Source organism: Chenopodium album, chromosome 9 (genome assembly GCF_948465745.1).
Source record: "Chenopodium album chromosome 9, dcCheAlbu1.1, whole genome shotgun sequence".
NCBI classification, from domain to species: domain Eukaryota; kingdom Viridiplantae; phylum Streptophyta; class Magnoliopsida; order Caryophyllales; family Amaranthaceae; genus Chenopodium; species Chenopodium album.
The window spans coordinates 66283003-66305948 of record NC_137842.1 but is presented as its reverse complement, the minus strand read 5'-3'; the positions used below and the strand labels follow the sequence as shown (position 1 = coordinate 66305948).

Genomic DNA, 22946 nt, shown 5'->3' with positions numbered 1-22946 from the left:
AAACCGCATTATTACGGTTTGGTTTGGTTTGGTTTCAATACTAATATGGTTTGGTTTGGTTTGGGAAATTGACCAAACCGTATTTTGCGGTTTGGTTTGGTTTAGACTCAAACCGCACCAAACCAGACCATGTTCACCCCTAATTGAGAGTGAGATAATGATCCAAGATGAGCTTGGCTATTGGTAAACTCAAATCGGCCTACCGGTCGATGACACTTGCCACTAGTCTAGTTTAAGTAAATTAATTAATTGAGTTGGTTTCATATAATTTCCTTCATGACGCCTTGTCACTTTACAATTTATAACAAAATTAACTCTTCAACCATCTAAACCAATTATCAAGCATGTTACAAATATGAAAAAGGAATAAATATAAACCATATAGTTATAGATAGAAAAAAAAAAAAACACAAACATTCATTCAAAAAAATAAAAAATAAAAAGACAGTATTAATGATTTAAGGCAGGTACTGAATTACCTTGACAGCTAGACTCTTTATTCCCCATTGTTTAAGAAAAAAGAAACTTCCTTTTACTCTTTGTTTTCATTATTGTTAAATTGATGTGTCAAAACTATCTTATACTTTATTTTTAAAAAAAAAAAATAAAATAAAACAAAAAACAAAAAAGTTTACTTACAAAAAGATAGTTGCAAAATACAAAATCCATTAAAAAAATACTCTTATTGTACAATTACAAAAGTAGCAACCCGGGACAACACTCGGGCTACTCACTAGTTACGTATAAAAATTAGTTTACCTAAGTAGTATTCCAAGATGGTTCAATTTTATTAATAATAAATTATTAATAATGGTATATCTAATATAAAGTACAAGTTGAAACGATAAATAACCCAATTAAAGCTAGTTCAAATTCGTGTTCTTTCACACTTCATGCCGTTATTAGCTTGGTACTTAATTTATCCAATTAATACAATTGCACAACATTATGTATTGCCTTAGTCTCATTTAGCTATGTACTTCCTTTGTATTTTCTAAATTTAGTAGGCCCATTATTCAAGTTTTTTGCAATCTAATTTATAGTAACTTCATCTTATTAAACACGTTGACAAACTTTATAATACATAACATGAATCAATATAGAATTGAGATGACATATTTTGACAACAAATAAGTCGTGAATTTAGTTTAATATAGCAAGTACTCTCAACTTTAGGCCCAATTCACTCAAATAAAAACAGGACCTAATATTAAACGACAAATCCTATTGGATTCCTTATCCATAAGTATTTAACCATTTATCTATTTTCACTTTATTATGCATGCACTCTAAATTCCAACCTTACCATACGCTATTATAAGTGTGAAACTAACTCCTTTTGCCACCGACAAGACAAATTGTTACCCCTTAAATAATGCAAAAGATAAAAACAATACAACTACACAAGTGGAAATAATGTGATGTCGATTGCAACAATTTAGAGAAAGTAGGAAAGTTATCGGAAAGTTTGGATGAGAAATAGGACAATATAAAGGCTAAATTAGAAATTTAATTGCAAACCATTCGTTTCATCTCTTTTTCCCCTAAAGATTGCCAATGTTTGCGGAAACCAACATGCTAACTATGCCAACTAACCAATCGTATCGTTTGAGAACGTTTAGTGCATGACCCTTGCTAATAATATACTCCTAACACCAATCCTTACAAAACTTGGCTATCGATTTGTTATTTTGAATCAGTCAATACAACTTTAGCCTTAATAAAATAACCGTTTTTTTTAGTCGTTCCACTAATTTGTATATTCATTTAAAATTAAGAAATGTAATTATTCTAAATATAAATTTAGGCCCCACAAAACATGATCATGCATGATAATTTTGGATTTTCAAATGCATGATTCTCTATCTCATCCAATAAAATCAAAATTGTACAATTTCTAATTAAAAAAGTACATTGCTAAAAAATTGTAAGAAATTTGGGTTACAAAGTAGCAAAAAAATTAGTGGTATATGAAATAATTGTATCTCTACAACTAGTAAAATTAAAAAATGATTTGCAATTTGATTCACAGAAAGAGCAAAATACCGAAAAATTAAGGAGCAAAAAAAGTTCAACAAAGGAACAATAAAATTTGGTATTCAATCCTTTTCATTACTTCCAAGGTTGAAACTATCGTTTTAATTACAAACTAACAGTAACACCCTCACTCAGTAACCAATCAAAATCAAGTACCCAGAAACAGTAACAGAGTAATCCAAGAACAGTAACTCAGAACAACCAAACAGTAACAGTAAAACAGATCAACCTTTTTTTTACCCCAAAAGGTAAAAAAACTGTAAACTAGAAAACAATAACAACCATCTTTAAATCAACCCCTAATTCCTCCAGTTTCCATCAGAGTTACCACGAGAGTATCGGTCACCACCTCCGCCGTAACCGCCTCCGCCGTAACCGCCTCCGCCTTCACGACGGCCACCGTATCCGCCGTCGCCACCGTAACCTCCTCCGCCGTATCCGCCACCGCCACCTCCGTATCCACGATTGCCGCCTCCTCCGCCGTATCCGCCTTCACGACGACCGCCGTATCCTCCGCCGCCACCTCCGCCGCGGTATCCACCGCCTCCACCTCCGCCTCCGCCGCTGCGAGATTGAGCCTCGTTGACGGTGATTTGACGGCCGTCGAGCTCAGATCCGTTCATCGATTGAATCGCAGCGTCAAGAGCTTCTTTGGTGTCGAATGTGACAAATCCAAATCCTCTAGATCTGCCAGTTTCTCTGTCATTGATCACCTGGAAAATTAAATTAAATGTCAGAAATCATCAACAATTGAATCGAAATCGGATCAAGAAATAAAAATTGATCGTTCATCTTCCAATGGACATACCGTTGCCGGATATCATGATAAAAGAACAGATCAAGTAACAATAGTAACGTAACAGATCAAAGTAACAGAATTATTCGAATCAAAGTAACAGAATCATCGTTTTTTTTTCAATTTTTTTTGCCTATTTTTTTGATGAGATATAGTAACACGAAACCTTCGAATCAACGATATCTCCGAATTGAGAGAAAGCTTGGCTCAATCCTTGATCAGTGGTGGCCCACGCAAGGCCACCGACGAAGCATCTGTACTCGGCATCAGCAGACATTTTTAGAGAGAGAAAATGAAGAACCCTAAAATTTGATTGAGGAAGAAGAAAAGAGGGGAAATGAAGAGCACGAAGAAGGGATGAGAATGAAGAGGTGTTTAAATAGGAGGAGAGAGTAGGGTTAGAGGGGCTAGGGTTAAGATGTGACGCAAGTTGTGTTAACCATGGTTTAAGGAAGATATTATTATTATGGGGAATAAAAATATCTAGGTTATCTTATCATAGCTTTGGCTTTACGCTCGTCACCCATGAATGATGAATCGTTATCATCATCTTTAGTGATGGGATATTGGAATTGACCCTTTCACCATTTACAAGAGATACTCACTTTCATTCATTTTTTTTTATTTTTTTTTTTAAGTTTTTTTTTTATTATTTTCTTGTGTACGAATTATTTTGTATAGTTATTTAATTGTAAATTATCCGTATTCGTATTCTTTGATCAAAGTATTGTAATAGATAGGGACTTGACATAACATAGCCTAACAAAAAAATATATATATATAATAATAATAAGTTTAGACTTTAGAGAGCTATAAGAGCTATAAGAGCTAATGATGATTGATGATAATTGAGGAAGTGGAAATAAGAGGAAGTTCTAACTACTTTATCTATTCCTCTCTATTTGACACCAAAAAAACATGTTAAAATGGTACAAGCGACACACTATTTGTGTATGACATGTAGTACATTCCCTAATATTTGTTCTGTTGGAAAATGAAAATAATGTCCGGCACATATGATCTGACCACTAGAAGGTCGCCACAAGGGGCACAAGGCTTCATGTGACCTTCATTCTAGTGTTGTTGAACGCAAACACCTAAATTGACAATTTAAAGACACAAGGTGAAAGATTCCAACCATCTGAATGGTTTGCCGCAGTGTTGTAGGGTACATGGAAAATACACCGACATCTGTCCAAAGAATAATAAAAAGATAAAATGATACCAACAACCCAAATGATCCAATCACACTACTCATAAGTTTTGATTAGCCAAAATCTTAAGACTAATATTACACATGGATGGAATAATACCTGATTCACACTTAAGAACCTAAAAAGACAAAGTATCTAGCAAATTGATCATTTGTCCAATTTAACAAAATAGAGAGTGTTACAAACTTGTCTTAAGCCTTTGATTTATCACGTTTCTATGAAATCGTGACAATTTATGTATCTTGTTAGGATTACTCCGTATATGACATTGGATATGTATTGGGATTGATTGAAAAGCATGCATCAATCAATGAATAAATTGATTAGTTGTCTTTATTTTTATTTTATTTTTTGATGATATTTTACCAATTAATTATGACTATAAAATACGAGTTTATCACATTGATTAACAAAGGTGGCAAAAATATATAAATTAACATTCTTTTTATTAAAAGTGAATCCTAAATTTATTAATACATATTTAAAATAATGTCGCCTTAAGTATACTTTTTTTGTTGATTTATTTACTGTTTTGCCACTTTAAGTTTGTTCTCTTCAACTAATGTTCGGTTTAATTCAGCTCCAATTAGTAAATCAGAACAGACATGAATATCAAGGTGATAAATGGTGAAAATTTTACACTACACCCCGATGTAGCTTCTGCTACCTACACCCCCCCTCCCCAAGTGACGTTATTTTGCACATATAATATTTCAAAACTGAACATATTTTATTAATAGTTGTAAATGAACATACAATTATTTATAATTGAACATTTAATTAAGGAGCATTATTATAGATGAAAAATGTATAAAATTTATAATTTTGTACTTGTTATTGAAAATTTTTGAAGGTAGCACACACTCCTTATTGTAATTGTAAGAATCATTTCCATGAAAACTACAACATAGCACACACTCTTATTGAAATTCCTTATTAAATTTGTTAAAATAACTAATTCATGATATAATTGGGTGCTTTAATTAGTAGTATAAAAATGAACTTTTAAGTATATGCACATATTCATTTTAAAATTAATGCATTTACTTGTTGATCATGAATAAGAACGAAAATGAACATTTATCAATACGTAAATTAACATTTATATATATTGAAAATGAACATTTATCAATACGTAAATTAACATTTATCATCTATTAAAATGTGAATGACGTTATACTAACATATAAATGAACATTTAACAAAATGAAAATGAACATTCATAAAAATAAAAAAAAAATAAAGAAATAATAATAATAATAATAATAATAATAATAACTGCGAAATATAATCTTTGTTTCTCTTCTCTGAAACGGTTTCCTTCGCTCTGCAAACAAAACTGAAGAATGTACAGATATAATTTATTAGTTCTTCAATAAAAATTGCTAAGATTATAGTATAATACTTACATTGATTTACATTACTATATATGTAAATGAACATTATGAATTTCATATATGATCAAAAGATTTCATAGTATGCATAAGTCAGTTTCTCAACTCACATGAATGAATATTTATGCATTTCATAAATGTGCATAACGTATCATAAAAATGAACATTTTTTATTTTGGCATATAAAGTCAAATATAAACTCAAATATATTCAAATATACAAATGAACATTTAATTCAGTATATGTTCATATATTACCTCGGAATTGTAGAAATGTTAACATCTATACCATAAGTTTTAATATCTTTTAAAAGTTCTTGATCTACAATAGGAGATTTTTACAATGACTATGTAGTAATATATAAATAAATATTTGTATTAATCATTTATTAACATGTGAATGATTGTATACTAATATATAAATGAACATTTATCAAAATGAAAATGAACATTTATAATTTTATTATTTTTTTTTTTTTTTAAAAAAAAAAAAAAAAAAAAAAAAAAAAAAAAAAAAAACCACTACGAACTAATTTAATTAATGCTTACTTTTCTCCAGATTTTTTTTGATGTTCTTCTCCGAAACTATTTCCTTCATAATGCAATAAAAAAAATGAAATATTTCATACTCAAAATTCAAAATGTACTTGTTCAAATTACTAGTTTTAAAACTAAAAATAGTAAATGTTCCTGTAACATAATTGCAACAATAAATTATAAAAATTAGGGTTTATACTCTTTTTCGAATTAAATATGAACAAAATCACTTACTCCTTTGAATTTCGACCTTGATTTGTTGAATTATGTAGCAGTTGAACAGCTTTTTTGGATAATTTGTCGCAAAGTTTGTTGAAAATTTTGGATTAGAAAATGCTGAAAATGGGTGTAGAGAGAGAAAATGCCGAAAATGGGTGAGGAGAGAGAAAGTGAAAAAAGATAAATGGTGGTTTGATTTTTACTGTACAATTGCAGAAAGTGGGTATATGAGGAAGATTGTTAAACGCATCGTTTAGAGGGGGGTGTAAGGTGTAGTACCTACACCAGGGTCTAGTGTATACCAATTAGATAAATGGGGCTTTCTTGACTCTTATTGGATTTGTTTGGGGGCCAAAGTTGAATATGATGTGCGAGCCCAAAACCGCAAACAAGTTGGCTGGTTGTTATTAGACAATAATGGGCTATCCTTCTTGCTGATTGGTCTAGCGTAGGCAGTGGGCTACACATAGATGGACTCAGTCAGCCCAATTGGGCCACTTGCTTAATTAAACACATGGCTGAAAGACGAAGTTATAATGTGGGGGAATGCGAATGCAGAGCAATTTGCATATTCGATGGAACCACATGAACCACTTGCTTTATTTCTCATTTTTCTCACATGGCATGATTGCAGGAATACTGTCCACTGTTTTTGTTACGAATTACTCAAATTACTGATAAGAACTAAGAACAAAACTAATGGAAGCTACATTAAGACAAAGACAACACTTAGGGGTATTTGATATAAATATTGTAAATGTAACGGAAAGGATTCAAATAAGTAAGGAAAACGTAATGATAAATGTTACATTTACTATATGTTTTGTATCGCACTGGAATGAAAATAATTTGAGAAGATTGAGATTAGGTAAGAGAACATATTTGTTTCCACTATTTGTTAAGGGTAACAAATTGAAGGATTTTATTACCTTCCAAAAACGATATCTATTACTTTTAACCCACACCAAATTTCTAGAAATAGACACACTTAACTAAATTCATTTCCTATATCTAAAATAGTACGGAGTAGCAAATTAGCAATAGCACATACTCAGATAAACAATGTGTGTTCTTCTCCCTTACGTGAGACTATAATTACCACATAATAATAATCTATCAAAGTTGAAAGACTATTGACTTTAACATTATTTTTTCTTGTACCCCAACACGTCTTTCTATTGTCAATTTGTCACATCATCAGCTCTTTACAATTGCACCATTTTTTTGTGATCATTGACTTAAGCATTTGATTAAAAATCCAATAAAATCACTTATTACTTTTTTTTTTTTTGGAAACATAAAATCACATATTACTTGTAAATAGTGCAATCATACACAAGTAGTGGAATGGTGTTGGTGTAGAACGGATGGTAAATGGTAATAAAATTACGTTAATACGATTATTGGAAAAATTCATCAAAAAAAAAAAAATAATTTGCTTTGTAAAATGAGTTGTGAACTTGTGATTTCATTGTACTAAAGCAAATTGCATGCAAGAATTATACAAGGTTTATACTTAAGTCATACTGCATTGTTGAACTTTCATACGTCCAGCAACGGTACAAAACTGACAATTAGTAGTATAAACATTAAAAAATCGGAATAACTCCAATTATCACGTAAAATCGTGTACACCCACTTTTTATTGGAATTTCACTTTACTTTTAACCAAATGCTGACACAATCATATTTTCTTGCACTAAAAATTACTCCAATTAGGTAGAAAGTCCAAGAACTTTTTGAGATCCAATTTTATCCGAAATCAATCTTACCAAAGCAAAAAAAAAAAGAGCATAATTTCAACACAGAATATTCGGCATTCAAATTTCATTTCCTGTTTTTTCTTCATTACTTCCAAGGCTGAAACTATTGATTTAATTACAAACTAACAGTAACATCCTCACTACAAAGTAAACCACCTATCATTCATTCTCTAGAACACCCTTAATTAAACCATAACATCTAAACTCAACGATAACCAGAACTTTAAACCCAGCCTAATTTTTAATAGCCGGTAAACAAAACACAATAAACGACGGTCATTTAAACAGTCGGTAAATCTAACTCCTCCAGCTTCCACCGTCACCTCCACGGGAGTAACCTCCTCCACCGCCTCCTCCGCCGTAACCACCTTCACGACGACCTCCTCCGCCGCCGTAACCGCCACCACCACCTTCGCGACGGCCACCTCCGTAGCCTCCACCGCCTCCTCCGCCGTAACCGCCTTCACGACGGCCGCCTCCTCCATATCCTCCTCCACCTCCGGATCGGAAGCCACCTCCTCCGCCGCCTCCGCCGCTGCGAGACTGAGCCTCGTTGACGGTGATTGTACGGTCGTCGAGTGTCTGACCGTTCATTCCTTCAATTGCAGCGTCTAGAGCTTCCTTGCTCTCGAAGGTCACAAATCCAAATCCTCTTGATCTGCCGGTTTCTCTGTCGTTAATCACCTGAGAAAAAAATCACCACAAAAATCAACACCAGATCTCCGAAAATCAACGAAAAAAATCAAAAAAAAAAAATGATTGTTCGTCTTTCGAAGAACATACCGTTTCCGGAAATCATCATAAAAAGAACAGATCAAGTAACAATAGTAGCAGATCAAAGTAACAGGAATAGTAATCATTTCAGACGAATCAATCAAAGTAACAATTTAATCAGTCAAAATTACGATTATCATTATATTCAATTTTTTTTTTCATCATTTTTTTACGAGATTAACGAGAAACCTTCGAATCAACGATCGAGCCGTACTGAGAGAAAGCTCTCTCCAAAGCTTGGTCATCGGTGGCCCATGCAAGGCCTCCGACGAAGCATCTGTACTCGGCATCAGCAGACATTTTTGAGGAAAAGGAGAGAGAAAATGACGAAACCCTAAATTTGATTTGTGAGAAAAAAAGGAGGATATAGAGAGCGACTGTGAAATGAAAGAGGTGATGTGACGGTTTATATAGGGAGAAAAAGTAGGGTTTTGGGGAAAATGGGTTTTGTGAAGTTGGACTGTTGGAGTGCGTTTAACTATGGTTAAGGGTAGGTGAGGTTAAGTTAACTATGGTTAAAGAGGATATTCTGGGATGTGGAAAATATCTTGTGATCTTATCTTGTTTGGTAGTGATATTCAGTTGGGGCCTGGAAGAGTGCTCGTGAATTGTGTATCGTGATTCGTGAATTTCAGAATTTGGGCTTTATTTTAATCGTGGGCTTCAGTGATTGATTTGTTTATTTGGTTTGATTACTAAAGGTAGGAGGAGATATTTTGGAGGAAAGTGCTTTTTCCGTTTTTTAGTGAACTTTGGTCAATATTTTATTTTTAGAGGGGATCTAGGAAACTAGCACCTTGTTTTAAATTGAAGAACTAGCCTGAAATACAAAGGGAGTGAGATTCCGAACGGCTAATTATCCTAAATTTGTGGCTTTTGGTTTAAATTTTCAAAAGAGTATGATATTGCAAGAACTTTTAAGGTCTTTTTTTTCTTTTGTTGATGTATTGCTTTTGACATTACTTGTATGTTAATGTATATTACCAAAAGATGTTTAAGGATATGTTAAGATTTACTAAATTAATAGGATATGAAGTGGACTGAATACAGCTGAAATGAACTATTATGAAAAAAGAAAATTAAGAACTGAATTGATTGGATGTGGACTGAATTGAAATAAATTGTATTTGAGAGAAGGAAATTATGGATTGAACTGAACTGATTAGAGCTGAACTAAACTGAATAGAGCTCAAAATGAATTGTTTATGAGATAAGGGAATTAGGAGTCGAACTAAATTGATTGGAGCTGAACTGAACTGAACTGGATAAAGCTGAAATGAAATTTTATGACAAAAGGAAATTAGGAACTAAATTGAACTGATTGAAGCTGAATTGAACGGAAATTAAGCTGAAGAGAACAGGTCTCAACTTAGTTAATACTAACATGATGTTAGCTACCATTTTAATATACAATACATCGCCGATTTAAACTACAAGGACCCAAAAAACTGGTGCATATTATCAATTTGGTTAATTAGTTGAATCTATTCAAGAGGTAGTTAGTGGAGTGTAATGTATTTGATTTACCCTAGACTATATTAGACTATATATGAAGGTTTAATATCTAAATTAGGAAAAGGCGTCCAATTTAGTAGAATGTACTTAATAAATTAACTGGTGATAAAATATTATTCTCTCTTATCATTGATCATACTCAAATAATTTATGTTGACCTATTTTGCACATAATCACCCGCCCATACCTAAAACTAAAATGGTAAAAAATAAAAATTAAAAAGAATTTGTGTTAGTAATATGAACATTTATTGCATCGTGAAAATTAGTAAAACGGTGGTAATAAACACAAACTATATGTCATTACGAGTATTATAATTCAACAATTAGCACGGTATTTTTTATTATAACTTATCGAGAATTGGTGAGAAAGGGTAGTGAAATGTTAAGAAGGACATCAAGCATTTGATTTACATCATATGCCTAGTCCCTAGATTTTTTTTTTTTTTTTTTTTTTTTTTTTTTTTTTTTTGTCGAGAAGATTGTACTCCCTCTATCCCTTAATTAGATTTTTATTTCTCTCTATTATGTGAGGAACAAATGCCAAAAATAGAAATCTAATAATAGGACGAAGGGAGTAGTAAATGGATGAAATTACTGGGCACACCAAAAAAAAAACCGTATAAGATCTAACCAATACTTATGTGAGTTGTGTTTAAACTCTGAAGGTAAGTGGGCAGGGGAATGGGTTGGGCACAGCATGAGAAACAACACGCAACTCGTGTCTTGGGCCTCTTGGCCCACTAATTTGAAAAACATTAGAAAAGAATAACAAGGTTCAGCCTATTAGTGTAGGGGTAGACTAAGAAAACCCCAAAGTTCAATCCAAATCTATCACCTTGGTTCGGGCTTTAGAAATTAGAAGTTTGGACTCGATTTTAATATAACTTCTATTCAAGCCTTCAACTTCTAATATTTTGCATAATCCATCCATAAAACTGGTACATGTAAACAATACATGCGCTTTAATTTTTGAGGGATAGCTTGAAAGCTCAACGCAAATGAAAAATGAAACCTTATTTCAGTTATTTGTACATTAAATAATATTACAAGTTCGGTAATATTTGCAAAGTCAGCTCTAAAAATGACATTCTTATGTAACTCTAAATTATGTCCTAAATTAAAGCATGTATATTTTTCCTTTGGGCTTCATGCTCATTATTTAAGCCTTATATGACTTACACTCATCCGATTGCACGACTATTCTCCGTGAAAATATTGCGTTACTACCTTTTAGGATGACCCATTAAATTAAACCCATACCAATTGAGGTGTACTCTAAAACTTGGGATAAAACCAATTTCTTATTCAATACTCTGTATCCTCGCAATTGAAAAGGACAAAAAGAATTTACAATTGAAAACAAACCAATTAAAATATTACGAATTCACCAAAATTTTACGAATTCAATAGAGTATCAGACTTTGGATTGGCATCTTTTTAATTTTACAAAATACTCTCTCCGTTTTTTAATACTTCCATTTTTTTATTTTGAAATCTTTTATAATATTTAATTCTTTTCTTTTACCTAATGAATCCAATATAAATTAGGTTTTTGCTATACATAGCCCTAAGGGCTATGCATAAGAATCTAACAATTTCATATCATTAACTCTATTTTTCTTGTTCCAATGGAATCTTATATTATTATTAATCCAGAATTAATCCATCCCAAAAATGTAACTAATACTTTTCTAGTTTTCTTACCTACACAATTAATTACCATGAAAATGATTTTTCCAAAAAAAAAACAAAAAAAAAAAAAAAAAAGTTCAATATCATCATCCTCTCTCCAGTCCAATCTATCCTAAGATGGATTCAACTGGTTGTTTGGGTGCCGAAGATATGCGAGATCGTATGTGGCACTTCTAGTAAAATACCTTTATTTTATTTGATATGTATGAATGAAATATTTTGAAACAATGAAGATTGGCTAGGCATGGAAATAGTACTCCATTAAAAGCTTGAAAAGGATGATAATAACTAAGTTTATCTTCTAATAAACCAAATCAGGCAATGTGGGTAAAAGATTGACTTGCACGGTTTTTATTTTGAATTTTAATACTACTTAAATTTTTTCTTTTTTATGGTATATATAATTTTCTATTGGTATGATGTTAGATTGTTAGTGCTTAACTAATTAAATAAAATACAAAAGTTTTAACTCTATTTTATATTTTCTCTCCTCAAACTTAAAAAAAATTCAAGTGAGTATTACGATAAATGGATTATACCGAGGAGTAGTACAACTGACTGGAGTAAATTTCTTTTAAAATGAAATGCACATGTGCACATTGAACAGATTACTGGAGTAAGAGTACTACTCCACTACTTTTGTCAGTGAAACAGTGATACAGTATATTCGATTATCTCTGCCAGTCGAATTAATAAGATAATTCATGTTCATCTCAATGTAATAAAACTTCAAAGTATACCAATCAACAAACGAACACAATAAAAATTTGGCATTCAATCTCTTTTTCATTAATCCAAAGGCTGAAACTATTGTTTTAATTACAAAAAGTAACACCCAACCTCACTCTCAACCATACCACATTTTTCCAGAACACCTTAATTAACCATACATCAAAACAATCACCATAACACAGTAACAGTAACATCAAATCGATCGCAACATCTAACTAAATGACGACCATAACATAAAATTATAACGACATCTCGTCATAAATCTAATTCCTCCAGCTTCCGCCATCGGAACCACCACCACCTCGGGAGTAACCACCTCCGCCGTAACCACCACCGCCGCCTTCACGGCGACCACCGTAACCGCCACCTCCTCCGTAGCCTCCACCACCGCCTTCACGGCGACCTCCGTAGCCGCCTCCTCCACCGTAGCCACCGCCTCCACGACCACCGTATCCGCCGCCTCCGCCGCTGCGGAAGCCGCCACCACCGCCTCCACCACTGCCGCGAGCTTGAGCCTCGTTAACAGTGATCTGACGGTCGTTGAGTGTTTGACCGTTCATTCCTTCGATCGCAGCGTCAAGCTCTTCTTTGCTTCCGAATGTAACAAAGCCAAATCCTCTGGATCTGCCGGTTTCTCTGTCTAGGATTACCTGAAAATCGATCGAAAAATTCATTATTAATTCCAGATCTATGAAAAATAGCACGAAATTACGAAAAATTGAATAGAAATTGATCGTTCATCTTTCGAGAACATACCGTTTCCGGATATCATCATAAAAACAACAGATCAAGTAACAATAGTAGCAATAGTAACAGATCAAAGTAGTAGCAGAAAATTTCGAATCAAAGTAACAGAATTATCGATTTTTTTTCAATTTTTCAGGAAATTTAGTAACACGAAACCTTCGTATCAATGACTTGTCCGTAAGGAGCAAAAGCAGTCTCCAACCCTTGGTCGTCGGTGGCCCATGCAAGGCCTCCGACGAAACATCTGTACTCAACTTCTGCTGCCATTTTTAATGCAGAAACTTAAATTTGATTGAAAGAAATGTAGAAGAAAGAGGGAAATAGAGAGCACGATGAAATGAGTGTAGATGAAGTGGTGTTTATATAGGGTTGAGGTAGGGTTTGGGGGAGTGTGAGTTAGCCGTTTGCGCAGGGTTGGGGGTTTACTAGGGTTAAGGAAAAGTGCAAGTTGGAAGTAACTATGGTTTAAAAAAGATATTTTTAGGGGGATTGAATAAAATATCTTGTGATCATTATTTTTCTTCTTTTTAGATGGAAAAAATGGAAATATCTCGTGATATTATTTGGCTTTTTGCTCGTGATCGTGGGCTCTAGAGGTTTGTGATGTTTGACTATTTTTGCCATCGTGTTGGAGATATTTTTCATGAGATTATTATTTTCTGTTCATTTTGAAAATGACAACAGTTCAATTGGTTACTGGTTAGAGCTTTCATTCCGATTCTCATCACCTCCGTCCTTGTGGCTCTCTAGCTACTAAAAAAATATTCTCTTTACGTTTTTTCTTTTTTTAATTAAGTTTCGATTTTAAGCAATTTAATCGAGTTAAATAAACATAAAGGGTAAATCGAGTTGTTGAAGTAGCCGACAAACCTTTGTGGCCCAATCTCGTGTCCTATATTCTTCTCAAGATAGCCCCTTTAAAATAGAGCTGGCACCTTAAATAGCCACCCACAAAAACCTCTACATCCAAAAATCCCTAAAAATCGACAACCATGAAACTCTCTAATAAACCTCCCAGCTTAATTAGCCATGCACAAAAACCTCTACACCCGACACCACCCTATACACAAAACCCCTTAGATCAAATCGCCCAGCCACAAGGGAAGAGAAAACCGGGGTAGGAAAAAGGGGAGTGACGAGGAAGGGGATGGGGGCCGGCATGAAAAGGGAAAAGGTTGGGGTTGTTCCGGCATGAAAGAGGTAGACATTGGGGACGGTTGTTTTAGGTAGTAAAAAAAATCTCGATTTGCGGATTTACGTATCTAATACGCAAAACGAGACATTTACGTTATTTTTTTTTGCTAAATTTGGTTCCTTAAGGACCAAAATAGCCACTAAAATTTGTAACGAAACAATTGCTAACACGCAAACCGATAAGAAAATATTATTAAGTGGAGAGTGGGTCGCACTAACGGAATTTGTTAACGGCGGGATAACGACAAGGTTACCGTATAAAACTAAATGTATTTTGGGGTTGTACTGTTGTAGTATGGGTTTCTCAAACAGGAAGGACACATCGTAGAAAATGGAAGGCTAAAGGGTTATATTGTAGAAAAACCCTTTATTTATTTGTTTGTTTATTTATTTTAAATGTTGATAATATAATTATGCTAACCTTTTTTTTTGTTTGTTTTTTTGTTTTTTTGGAAGGCATATAATTATGCTTACTTTGTTAAAGGACTTTTTATTTTGTTTATTTACCTGTTGAAAATGAGCATATCTATTCTCATAGCTTTTTTGGTGCAGCAGGCCACACCGTGTGGCCTGCTGCCAAATCAGTAAAAATAACGGATTACACAGTATAACGGGGTTATTATTCACTCGCATAACGGGGTTGGGTTACTGGTTTTGTCAAGGTTATTTGTATTTTTTTTTCAGGGGTTACTTGTATTTTTTTTTCCGGACTTGTATTTTTTTTCAGGGGTTACTTGTATTTTTTCTTTCAAGGGTTACTTGTATGGATTATTTATCCAGGGGTTACTTGTATTTTTTTTTCAGGGGTTACTTGTATAGATTACTTATTCAGGGGTTACTTGTATTTTTTTTTCAGGGGTTACTTGTATGAATTATTTATTCAGGGGTTACTTGTATTTTTTTTTTTTCAGATGTTACTTGTATTTTTTTTTCAGAGGTTACCTGTATGGATTACTTATTCAAAGGTTACTTGTTATTTTTTTTTTTCAGGGGTTACTTGTATGGATTACTTATTCAGGGGTTATTTGTATGTTTTTTTCAAGAGTTACTTGTATTTTTTTTTTCAGGGGTTACTTGTATTTTTTTTTCAAGATTTAGTTGTATTTTTTTTTCAGGGGTTACTTTTATTATTTTTTTTCAGGGGTTACTTGTATGGGTTAATTTAAGGGTTACTTGTATGAGTTATTTATTCAGGGGTTACTTGTATGAGTTATTTATTCAGGGGTTACTTATATGAGTTACTTTAAAGGTTACTTGTATGAATTACTTATTCAAGGGTTACTTGTTACTTATTTAACGGTTACTTGTAAGCCCCATACCAAACCAGTAACACCCTACAAGTAACCCTTGAGCAAAACTAGTAACACTCTACAAGCATCCCTAACCAAACCAGTAACACCCTACAAGTACTCTTGAGCAAAACTAGTAACACCCTACAAGTAACCCCTAACTAAATTAGTAACACCCTACAAGTAACCCCTGACCAAAACCAGTAACACCCTACAAGTAACCTGACCAAACCGATAACACCCTCACCAAACTAGTAACACCCTACAAGTAACCCCTGACCAAACCAGTAACCCCTGACCAAACCAGTAACACCCTACATGTAATCCCTGACCAAACCAGTAACACCTACAAGTACCCATAACCAAACTAGTAACACCCTACAATTTTTGGCGTAGAATGTTTGATCTAAGATTCCACGAAGAAAACGAGCTCACATTTCTTTGGTTCTCATCAATTTCACTACTTCAAATGTTGTTGATGATTTTAAGGATAATTAATCACAATTTTTTCACAGCAATTTAACACCCAATTTCTACAATTTCGGGCTTTAATTGTAGCAATTTGGCAAAGAGGAGAGAAAAAATGGGTAGAGTAGAGATTTGGTTGTTGGTGATGTGTGGTTTGGTTTGAAGAAGAAGCTAAGAAAAGAGGAGAGAGAAAATGGGTATAGTAGAGATATGGTTGTTGGTGATGTATGGTTTGGAGAAGAAGATAAGAAAAAAAAGAGAGAGAAGAGTTGTGGTATTTTTTTTTAAATAATAATAATAATAATTGTGGCTGGCCACACGGTGTGGCCAGCCACATACAAAAATTTGTGATATATTCTTTGGCTTTTTCACCCAATGTTCTTTACTTTTATATATATTATACCGTCATACAATACAAATTTTTATTAATGTCAATGTACAAAATTCAGGAGCATATATATGGTGAATTTGAAAATGTTAGGACTTAGGAGTATACGGTGAATTAAGTGATGACTAATGTTGTCAGGGGTATTTGGTGATTTGATAATACATGTTGATAAAATTATTTTGGTATTTGGTGATTTGGTAATACATGTTGATAAAATTATTTTTTGCTAAGGGCCTGTTCATATTTACTAAACTGAGCTAAACTGAACTGAACTGAACTGATTGGAGCTGAACTGAACTGATTGGAACTGAACTGAAATAAGCTAAAATGAATATTTTATGAGAGAGGGAAATTAAAAGCTGAAATGAACTGAACTGATTGGAGCTGAATTGAACTGAACTGAACTGAACTGATTGGAGCTGAACTGAACTGAAAATAAGTAAATATGAACAGGCCCTAAGTTGTGTTTTATGAGTAAATTTGTTCAAACTCTTTCTTTTTTTTTTTGTCACTTGGTTTTACATGTTAGATAAAATTTCTTCGTCTAATAATAAACAGAGTTTAATGATATTAACTAGTTTAAGCATGTCAATAGTTAACGATTTGTTAACATATTCTCTATTTTAATGTCATTAAACACTAACGAGACAAAATTAACAATTGAACAACAAAATTTGGCATTGAATTTTTTTTCTCCTTCAATTCGAAAAAGGCCGAAGCTATTGTCTACTTATATATGAGCGCATTGCGTGCGTTAGCTACCTTAGTTTTTCTAAGGATCTAAACACTTCTCATAATTTCTCATGCATTATATTTGTCCATAATTTATTAAGGTGAAGCAAAATAACTTTTTCTTTTATTTTGTGCTTTAGTATGTGCACATTAGTACTTACAAAATGAAAGTTCCTAGCATATTTCATTAGTGATGTAATTCAAAATGCAAAAATTGAGCCTCCCCTTGGTTTGAGTCTAATGTCTACAAAGTCAAATATTGAGTGATGGTCCTTACAAATAAATACGATTTGGGCCCAAGCCCAATTCTAAAAACTTTACTCTTTCCATTTTTTTTGAAACATTCCCTCCATTTTTTTTGTAAATGCGTCACTTTTTTTTATTTTTATTTTAATTTTTATTTTAATACTTCACTTTTATATTTGTTAACTTCATACATCATACTATGTTTTTACTTTAAACCTCACTTAAAATTATTTTTATCATTTTTCTTTCTCACACAATCCCAACTTAAATACTGTTTTTTTTTTCATATCTTTTCTCTTTCGTAGTCATCATCTTACTATTATTAAAATAAATTATTCACCTACTCATAATATTATATTACTTTCTTAAAACTCCGCACATCAGCAAGTAATGCATGTATTTTTTTTTTAATAAGGAGAGAATATCATCTTGTACCCCTTTGGTTTGCTTTTGTTTGAGTTAAGCTAATAATTAGGGACTAAACTTTTTTACTTTTCACCTTTTGGGACCTGGACTTTTTTCTTTCACCATTTAGGACCTATGGTTAATTCTCAAACAATTTAACCCATCTAACTAACCAACCTAAGCATTAATTAGAATATAAAAAAAAAAAACAGCATTTCCAAATAAAACAAAAGTAGATTGTGAATATCAACTTTAAAACTCTTATTAAAAATAAATAAATAAAAAATTAGCAAACAACAATATAGAAATCCAAAACAAACCCAACAACATTCGTCATCCAAAAGCAACAATATCCAACATCCAAACATTGAAGCAAAGCCTTCTTCGATCATACTGTCTCCATCCAATTGTTCAATTTATTTTAAGTTTTTTTTTGCTCTCCAACAATAAAGTTTTTCAGCCTACAGTCATAAGTATGAATTGGTGAAGTTGTAGATGTAGTTAAAAATATTCAAATTGATTTTTTTTTTTTTCAAATATTTATTCTAAGGACATTAATTTAATGTTGATAATTGAATTAAAAAGATGGTTTTCTTACCTTGCATTTTAAGAAATTAGAATAATGTTGTTGGTCCACTATACAATTGCATAAACACAATATTTCTAAATTGACCCCAAATTGAAGTTCAAAATTCTAAAATACAATTGGAACAAACACATAAATTCAACACTATAACAACACTAAGCAATAGTTTCAGCATTATTATTCATGAATACCCATAAAATGTTACTACGTCTAAAAAATAAGCCCTAAACCTAGCAATAAATTATGAGAAAAAACCAAAATTGAAGTAAACTAGTTGTACAAGATTCATAGAGAACTTATTTTATTTTATTTTATTTTATTTTTTTAAAAAAATTCATAGATAACTTACTTGTGCTAAGATGCTTGAAAAAACGTTAATAATCTACACCAAAATCGCCTTCAAAGCTTCTTCTTTTTTTTTTTTTTTTTTTTTTTTTTTTTTTTTTTTGAAAGGGAGAACAAACTGGGGAGTCGAGGTTGATGATGAAGAGTGAAGTTGAAAAGACACCTTATTTTTTGCAGTAATTTTTTTGGAGTAAAAAACTAAAAACACCTAACACAATTTTTTAAAAAATAAATTCTCTTTTGTAAATAATTAAATCAAAACCTAAAATAATTAATGGGCCCCACCACTTAACCATAGTTAAAATTTTCAACTATAATTTTTTCTTAAGTCCCAAAGGGTGAAAGAAAAAAGTTTAGGTCCCAAAAGGTGAAAAATAAAAAACTTTAGTCCCTAAATATTACCTTAACTCGCTTTTGTTTGTTCCGGGCTTCCGGCCATTTGAAGATATCATTTTAGGGAAAGATAAGTGTGTGAATTGTTGTGCAAAAAATAAAATATAATATCATGATGTATTAAAGTTTTTGTTTTTAATAACTTGTGCAAAACCTTTTTTTCAAAAATAAAATAAAAGTTGTGCACTCATTTTAGGGAAAGATAAGTGTGTGAATTGTTAGATGTATCATGATTTATTAACGTTTTTGTTTTTAATAAATTGTGCAAAAACTTTTTTCAAAATATAAAATAAAATAAAAGTTGTGCAAAAAGAAAAACAAAATTTGTATAAAATAATACTTTGTATAAAAAAATTGACGGAATAATTAAAGTTAATCCCTGTAAAGTTAAAAATTTAAAACTTACCCTTAGGGTTGTTCACATTTACTAAACTGAGCCAAACTGAACTGATTAGAGTTGAACTGAACTGGACTGAATAGAGATGAAATGAATATTTTATGAGAGTTGGAAATTATGAGTTGAATTGAACTGGTTGGAGCTGAATTGAATTGAAATTAAGCTGAAGTGAACTGGCTCTTAGCCTCTGTTCGTTTGGAAAATGCTTTTTCTGAAAATAGTTTTTATTTATTTTTATTTTCTACTAATTGTTTTGGACCGACCAATAAAATGAAAACAATTTTTATTTATTTATTTATTTTTATTTTTCTGATTTGCTTCTCTCTTAAAATATTCAGTTCAATTTATTTCAGTTCAGCTCATTTAAGCTTAGTTTAGCAAATTAGAACATGACCTAAGGTTGGAAAATACTTTTCCTTTCCATAGAGGCCCAAATAATTTTCCTAAAAAATTGTGGTGTGCCATCTTTTTCCATTGTATATTTGTAGTTTTGTACGTCTTTACGTTGCTCAAGTTCGGTCATCTTCAAACTCGTTGTCTCTCTCACACATCTTCAAGCTTTGCTCTCACCAAGTACTTTTCAATCCATACTCTCTCCTCTCTTTGATTATTCGCTTCTTTGATTCAACATTGATCTCTGTTCTCGAATGGTTTTCCTTGCAAACAAAGGAAAACTAAACAAAGTTTACAAATAAACGAAGAAAAACTAAAAAAATGTAAATTTTCTTTCGGAAAATAATTTTCATGGAAATTCATTTCCATTACAATTGTTTTCCGTCAAAACAAATGGAGCCTTAAAAATAAGAGAGCAAAAGTAAAGCCATTTTTAAGGCCGATTAGCTCGAGATTTTATTTTTGGATCATCAAATGGTTAAATGACCATCGAATGAAAAATTATCTAAGCTGATTGGAGGCCCAAAAATCGTAGAGTCTAATCAGTCCATAAATGATAGTTGGGCCATGAGTGGGTATTAGGCCCAAAAATGACGTAGTCTTTTTGTGAAGCTCTAGTGGGCCTTGACTCCTTGAGTGGGTTTTTGTATTAATCAACAATTTCTCATTTGTGAGTTGAGAGCCTAGTGAGTTGTGACATATTGACATTGGCATAAATCAATTATCAATTATTTATTTATTTTCCATATTCTTTCAACATAATTAGTGAATTAAGTTTTAACAACCAACACAATACAAGTAATATATGTTGTATTTTCGCATCAATATCTTGCTGAGTGTACATTGGAGTTAGCTCACAATAAAGATGTTACTCTTGGAATCATCAAGTAATTGTTTTACATTAGTATGAAATGAGAAATTTATGACAAGGACAACTATGATGAGAATAGCTTATGTATTTGTGTCATCGTGTGAATCCACCAAGAAAAAAAATGAGCGTAGTCATTTTGTGTAAACATATACCTAATTTAACACGACATCTCGACATATACCTATACACAATCAAACTTTTCTTGTTAAATTTACTCGAATTACAAATATGAAATTGATTTACGATTAGATGTGATCTATTAGCGCACGAACGAATATAGAAGTACATGGAATTGCCGGTTGCGTGCTACTATTATGTAAAGTTGTAGTTGACATGAAGTCCTCTTTGCAGTTGGCACTATGTGTGCATATTATGCTGATATGCTCTTTCTTTTCCTTGTTCCAAACTATAAACTCCAAAAAGGATTGTTGGGCCAATGTTTGAATATTAGAGGTTGCTTATAGTAGTCATACATACAAATATTAAGATTGCTTAAAATTCTTAACCAAATAATAGACAATACTAGTCTGTTGGCACATCACTCTCAACTAAAAATTGTATATTTTCTTATTTCTCACCTAACTGAAAGAACAATAATATATATAACGGCTTGAAATTAAAAACTTAACTACGTATTCTATAATATGAGCATATATATATTTTGAAAGAAAATTCAATTAATTAGTATTTAAAAAGAAAAATCAAAAGGATTTATTAAAAAGGTTTTGATAGTTTTTTAGTCCAACTATTTCCATAGAATTGGTCGTCAAACCTTTACTTTTCTAGTAAACGTGTTAAATGTTAATCCACATTTATCCTAGATACTTTTTAGCTTATTGACTTTTGTATTACTCAAATTAATTGTTCAACAAATTTTTGGTATGATGAAAACTTTAATATTGATAAAGATATTTTTTTAGTTTCCGTTCTTTTGCATGAAGTCGTTACTGATGAAAGCTAGACTTAATTAAATATATAATAGAAAAAACTTGGTAGATTTGAAGTTTCTGTTAGTTAAAATAAATTTCTCTCATGATAGTCATTTACTTATCAGAAAAATTGACTTAAGTCATTGTAAGGTTGGGTTAATCCAAAGCTTTTTGCTGATTTTCTTAGTTAAAAGTGGTGGAAAAGGATAAAAGAATCATACTTTCAAAAGGCAATTAGTGGTGTTTGACTTTATGGTTAAATCTTTTACCATTACATATTTAGGGCTTAATCTGATTCACTAAACTAAGCTGAACTAAACTGAAATGAATTGTTTATGAGAGAAGAAAATTAAGAACTGAAAAATAAACTGAATTGAAATTAAACAGAAAAGAACAAACCCTTAGACTAAACTTTCACTACTACAAAAAAGGACAAAGATACCTGTTACGATAAGCCTAAGAGACCACCTCAGAGAATCAGAGGCGGCCTTTAAGTTAGAGATCTCTTTGATAAAGAGAGGACCTCAATTGAACAGGTTAAGTAAATTGTACGTGTACAAATTAAACATATAAATGGTGAATTATTGAAAAAGGTGCTTGAGTGACGATCTTTAAGATATGAGTAAAACATTTTCCTAACTTTTATGATTGGTATATTATGTGGAGTATATCTAATTTCTAACGATTTCTTTTTCTTTTTCTTTTTCTTTTTTTTTTTTAATATAGAAATTTATTAAATTTGAGATCCCCTACCCCCACCCCACCCCCCCCCCCCCCCCAAAAAAAAAAAAAAAAAAAAAAAAACCTTCAATGACTTTATACCTACTAGGGCTACTACTTAACTACACATTTACACCATGTAAATTGTACAATATAGTTACACTAGATA

The 22946-nt window shown here is 32.0% G+C and overlaps 3 protein-coding genes across 3 annotated transcripts; all 3 read right to left on the bottom strand.

The window, feature by feature from the left end:
* Positions 1-2070: 2070 nt before the first annotated feature.
* Positions 2071-3200, bottom strand: LOC145558848 (glycine-rich RNA-binding protein-like). The gene is made up of 2 exons (XM_081620193.1): positions 3000-3200; positions 2071-2750 (listed from the first exon to the last, which is right to left on the bottom strand). Exons 1-2 carry the CDS (start codon positions 3108-3110, stop codon positions 2337-2339), a joined length of 525 nt encoding a protein of 174 aa, XP_081476319.1. The 5' UTR covers positions 3111-3200; the 3' UTR covers positions 2071-2336.
* Positions 3201-8006: 4806 nt separating this feature from the next.
* On the bottom strand, positions 8007-9130 carry LOC145558847 (glycine-rich RNA-binding protein 7-like). Its single transcript, XM_081620192.1, has 2 exons — positions 8923-9130; positions 8007-8643 (listed from the first exon to the last, which is right to left on the bottom strand). Exons 1-2 carry the CDS (start codon positions 9031-9033, stop codon positions 8257-8259), a joined length of 498 nt encoding a protein of 165 aa, XP_081476318.1. The 5' UTR covers positions 9034-9130; the 3' UTR covers positions 8007-8256.
* A 3578-nt stretch (positions 9131-12708) lies between these two features.
* Positions 12709-13772, bottom strand: LOC145558846 (glycine-rich RNA-binding protein 7-like). Its single transcript, XM_081620191.1, has 2 exons — positions 13578-13772; positions 12709-13324 (listed from the first exon to the last, which is right to left on the bottom strand). The coding sequence occupies exons 1-2, from the start codon at positions 13686-13688 to the stop codon at positions 12938-12940; spliced, it is 498 nt and encodes a 165-aa protein (XP_081476317.1). The 5' UTR covers positions 13689-13772; the 3' UTR covers positions 12709-12937.
* Positions 13773-22946: the final 9174 nt, after the last annotated feature.

Excerpts from the sequence above, each read along its gene's own strand:
- LOC145558848 (XM_081620193.1), bottom strand. The coding sequence starts at position 3,110 with ATGTCTGCTGATGCCGAGTACAGATGCTTCGTCGGTGGCCTTGCGTGG. Across the intron at positions 2,751-2,999 it reads GAGATATCGTTGATTCGAAG|GTGATCAATGACAGAGAAAC; the intron begins GTTTCGTGTTAC and ends TTAATTTTCCAG.
- LOC145558847 (XM_081620192.1), bottom strand. The coding sequence starts at position 9,033 with ATGTCTGCTGATGCCGAGTACAGATGCTTCGTCGGAGGCCTTGCATGG. Across the intron at positions 8,644-8,922 it reads GCTCGATCGTTGATTCGAAG|GTGATTAACGACAGAGAAAC; the intron begins GTTTCTCGTTAA and ends TTTTTTTCTCAG.
- LOC145558846 (XM_081620191.1), bottom strand. The coding sequence starts at position 13,688 with ATGGCAGCAGAAGTTGAGTACAGATGTTTCGTCGGAGGCCTTGCATGG. Across the intron at positions 13,325-13,577 it reads GACAAGTCATTGATACGAAG|GTAATCCTAGACAGAGAAAC; the intron begins GTTTCGTGTTAC and ends ATCGATTTTCAG.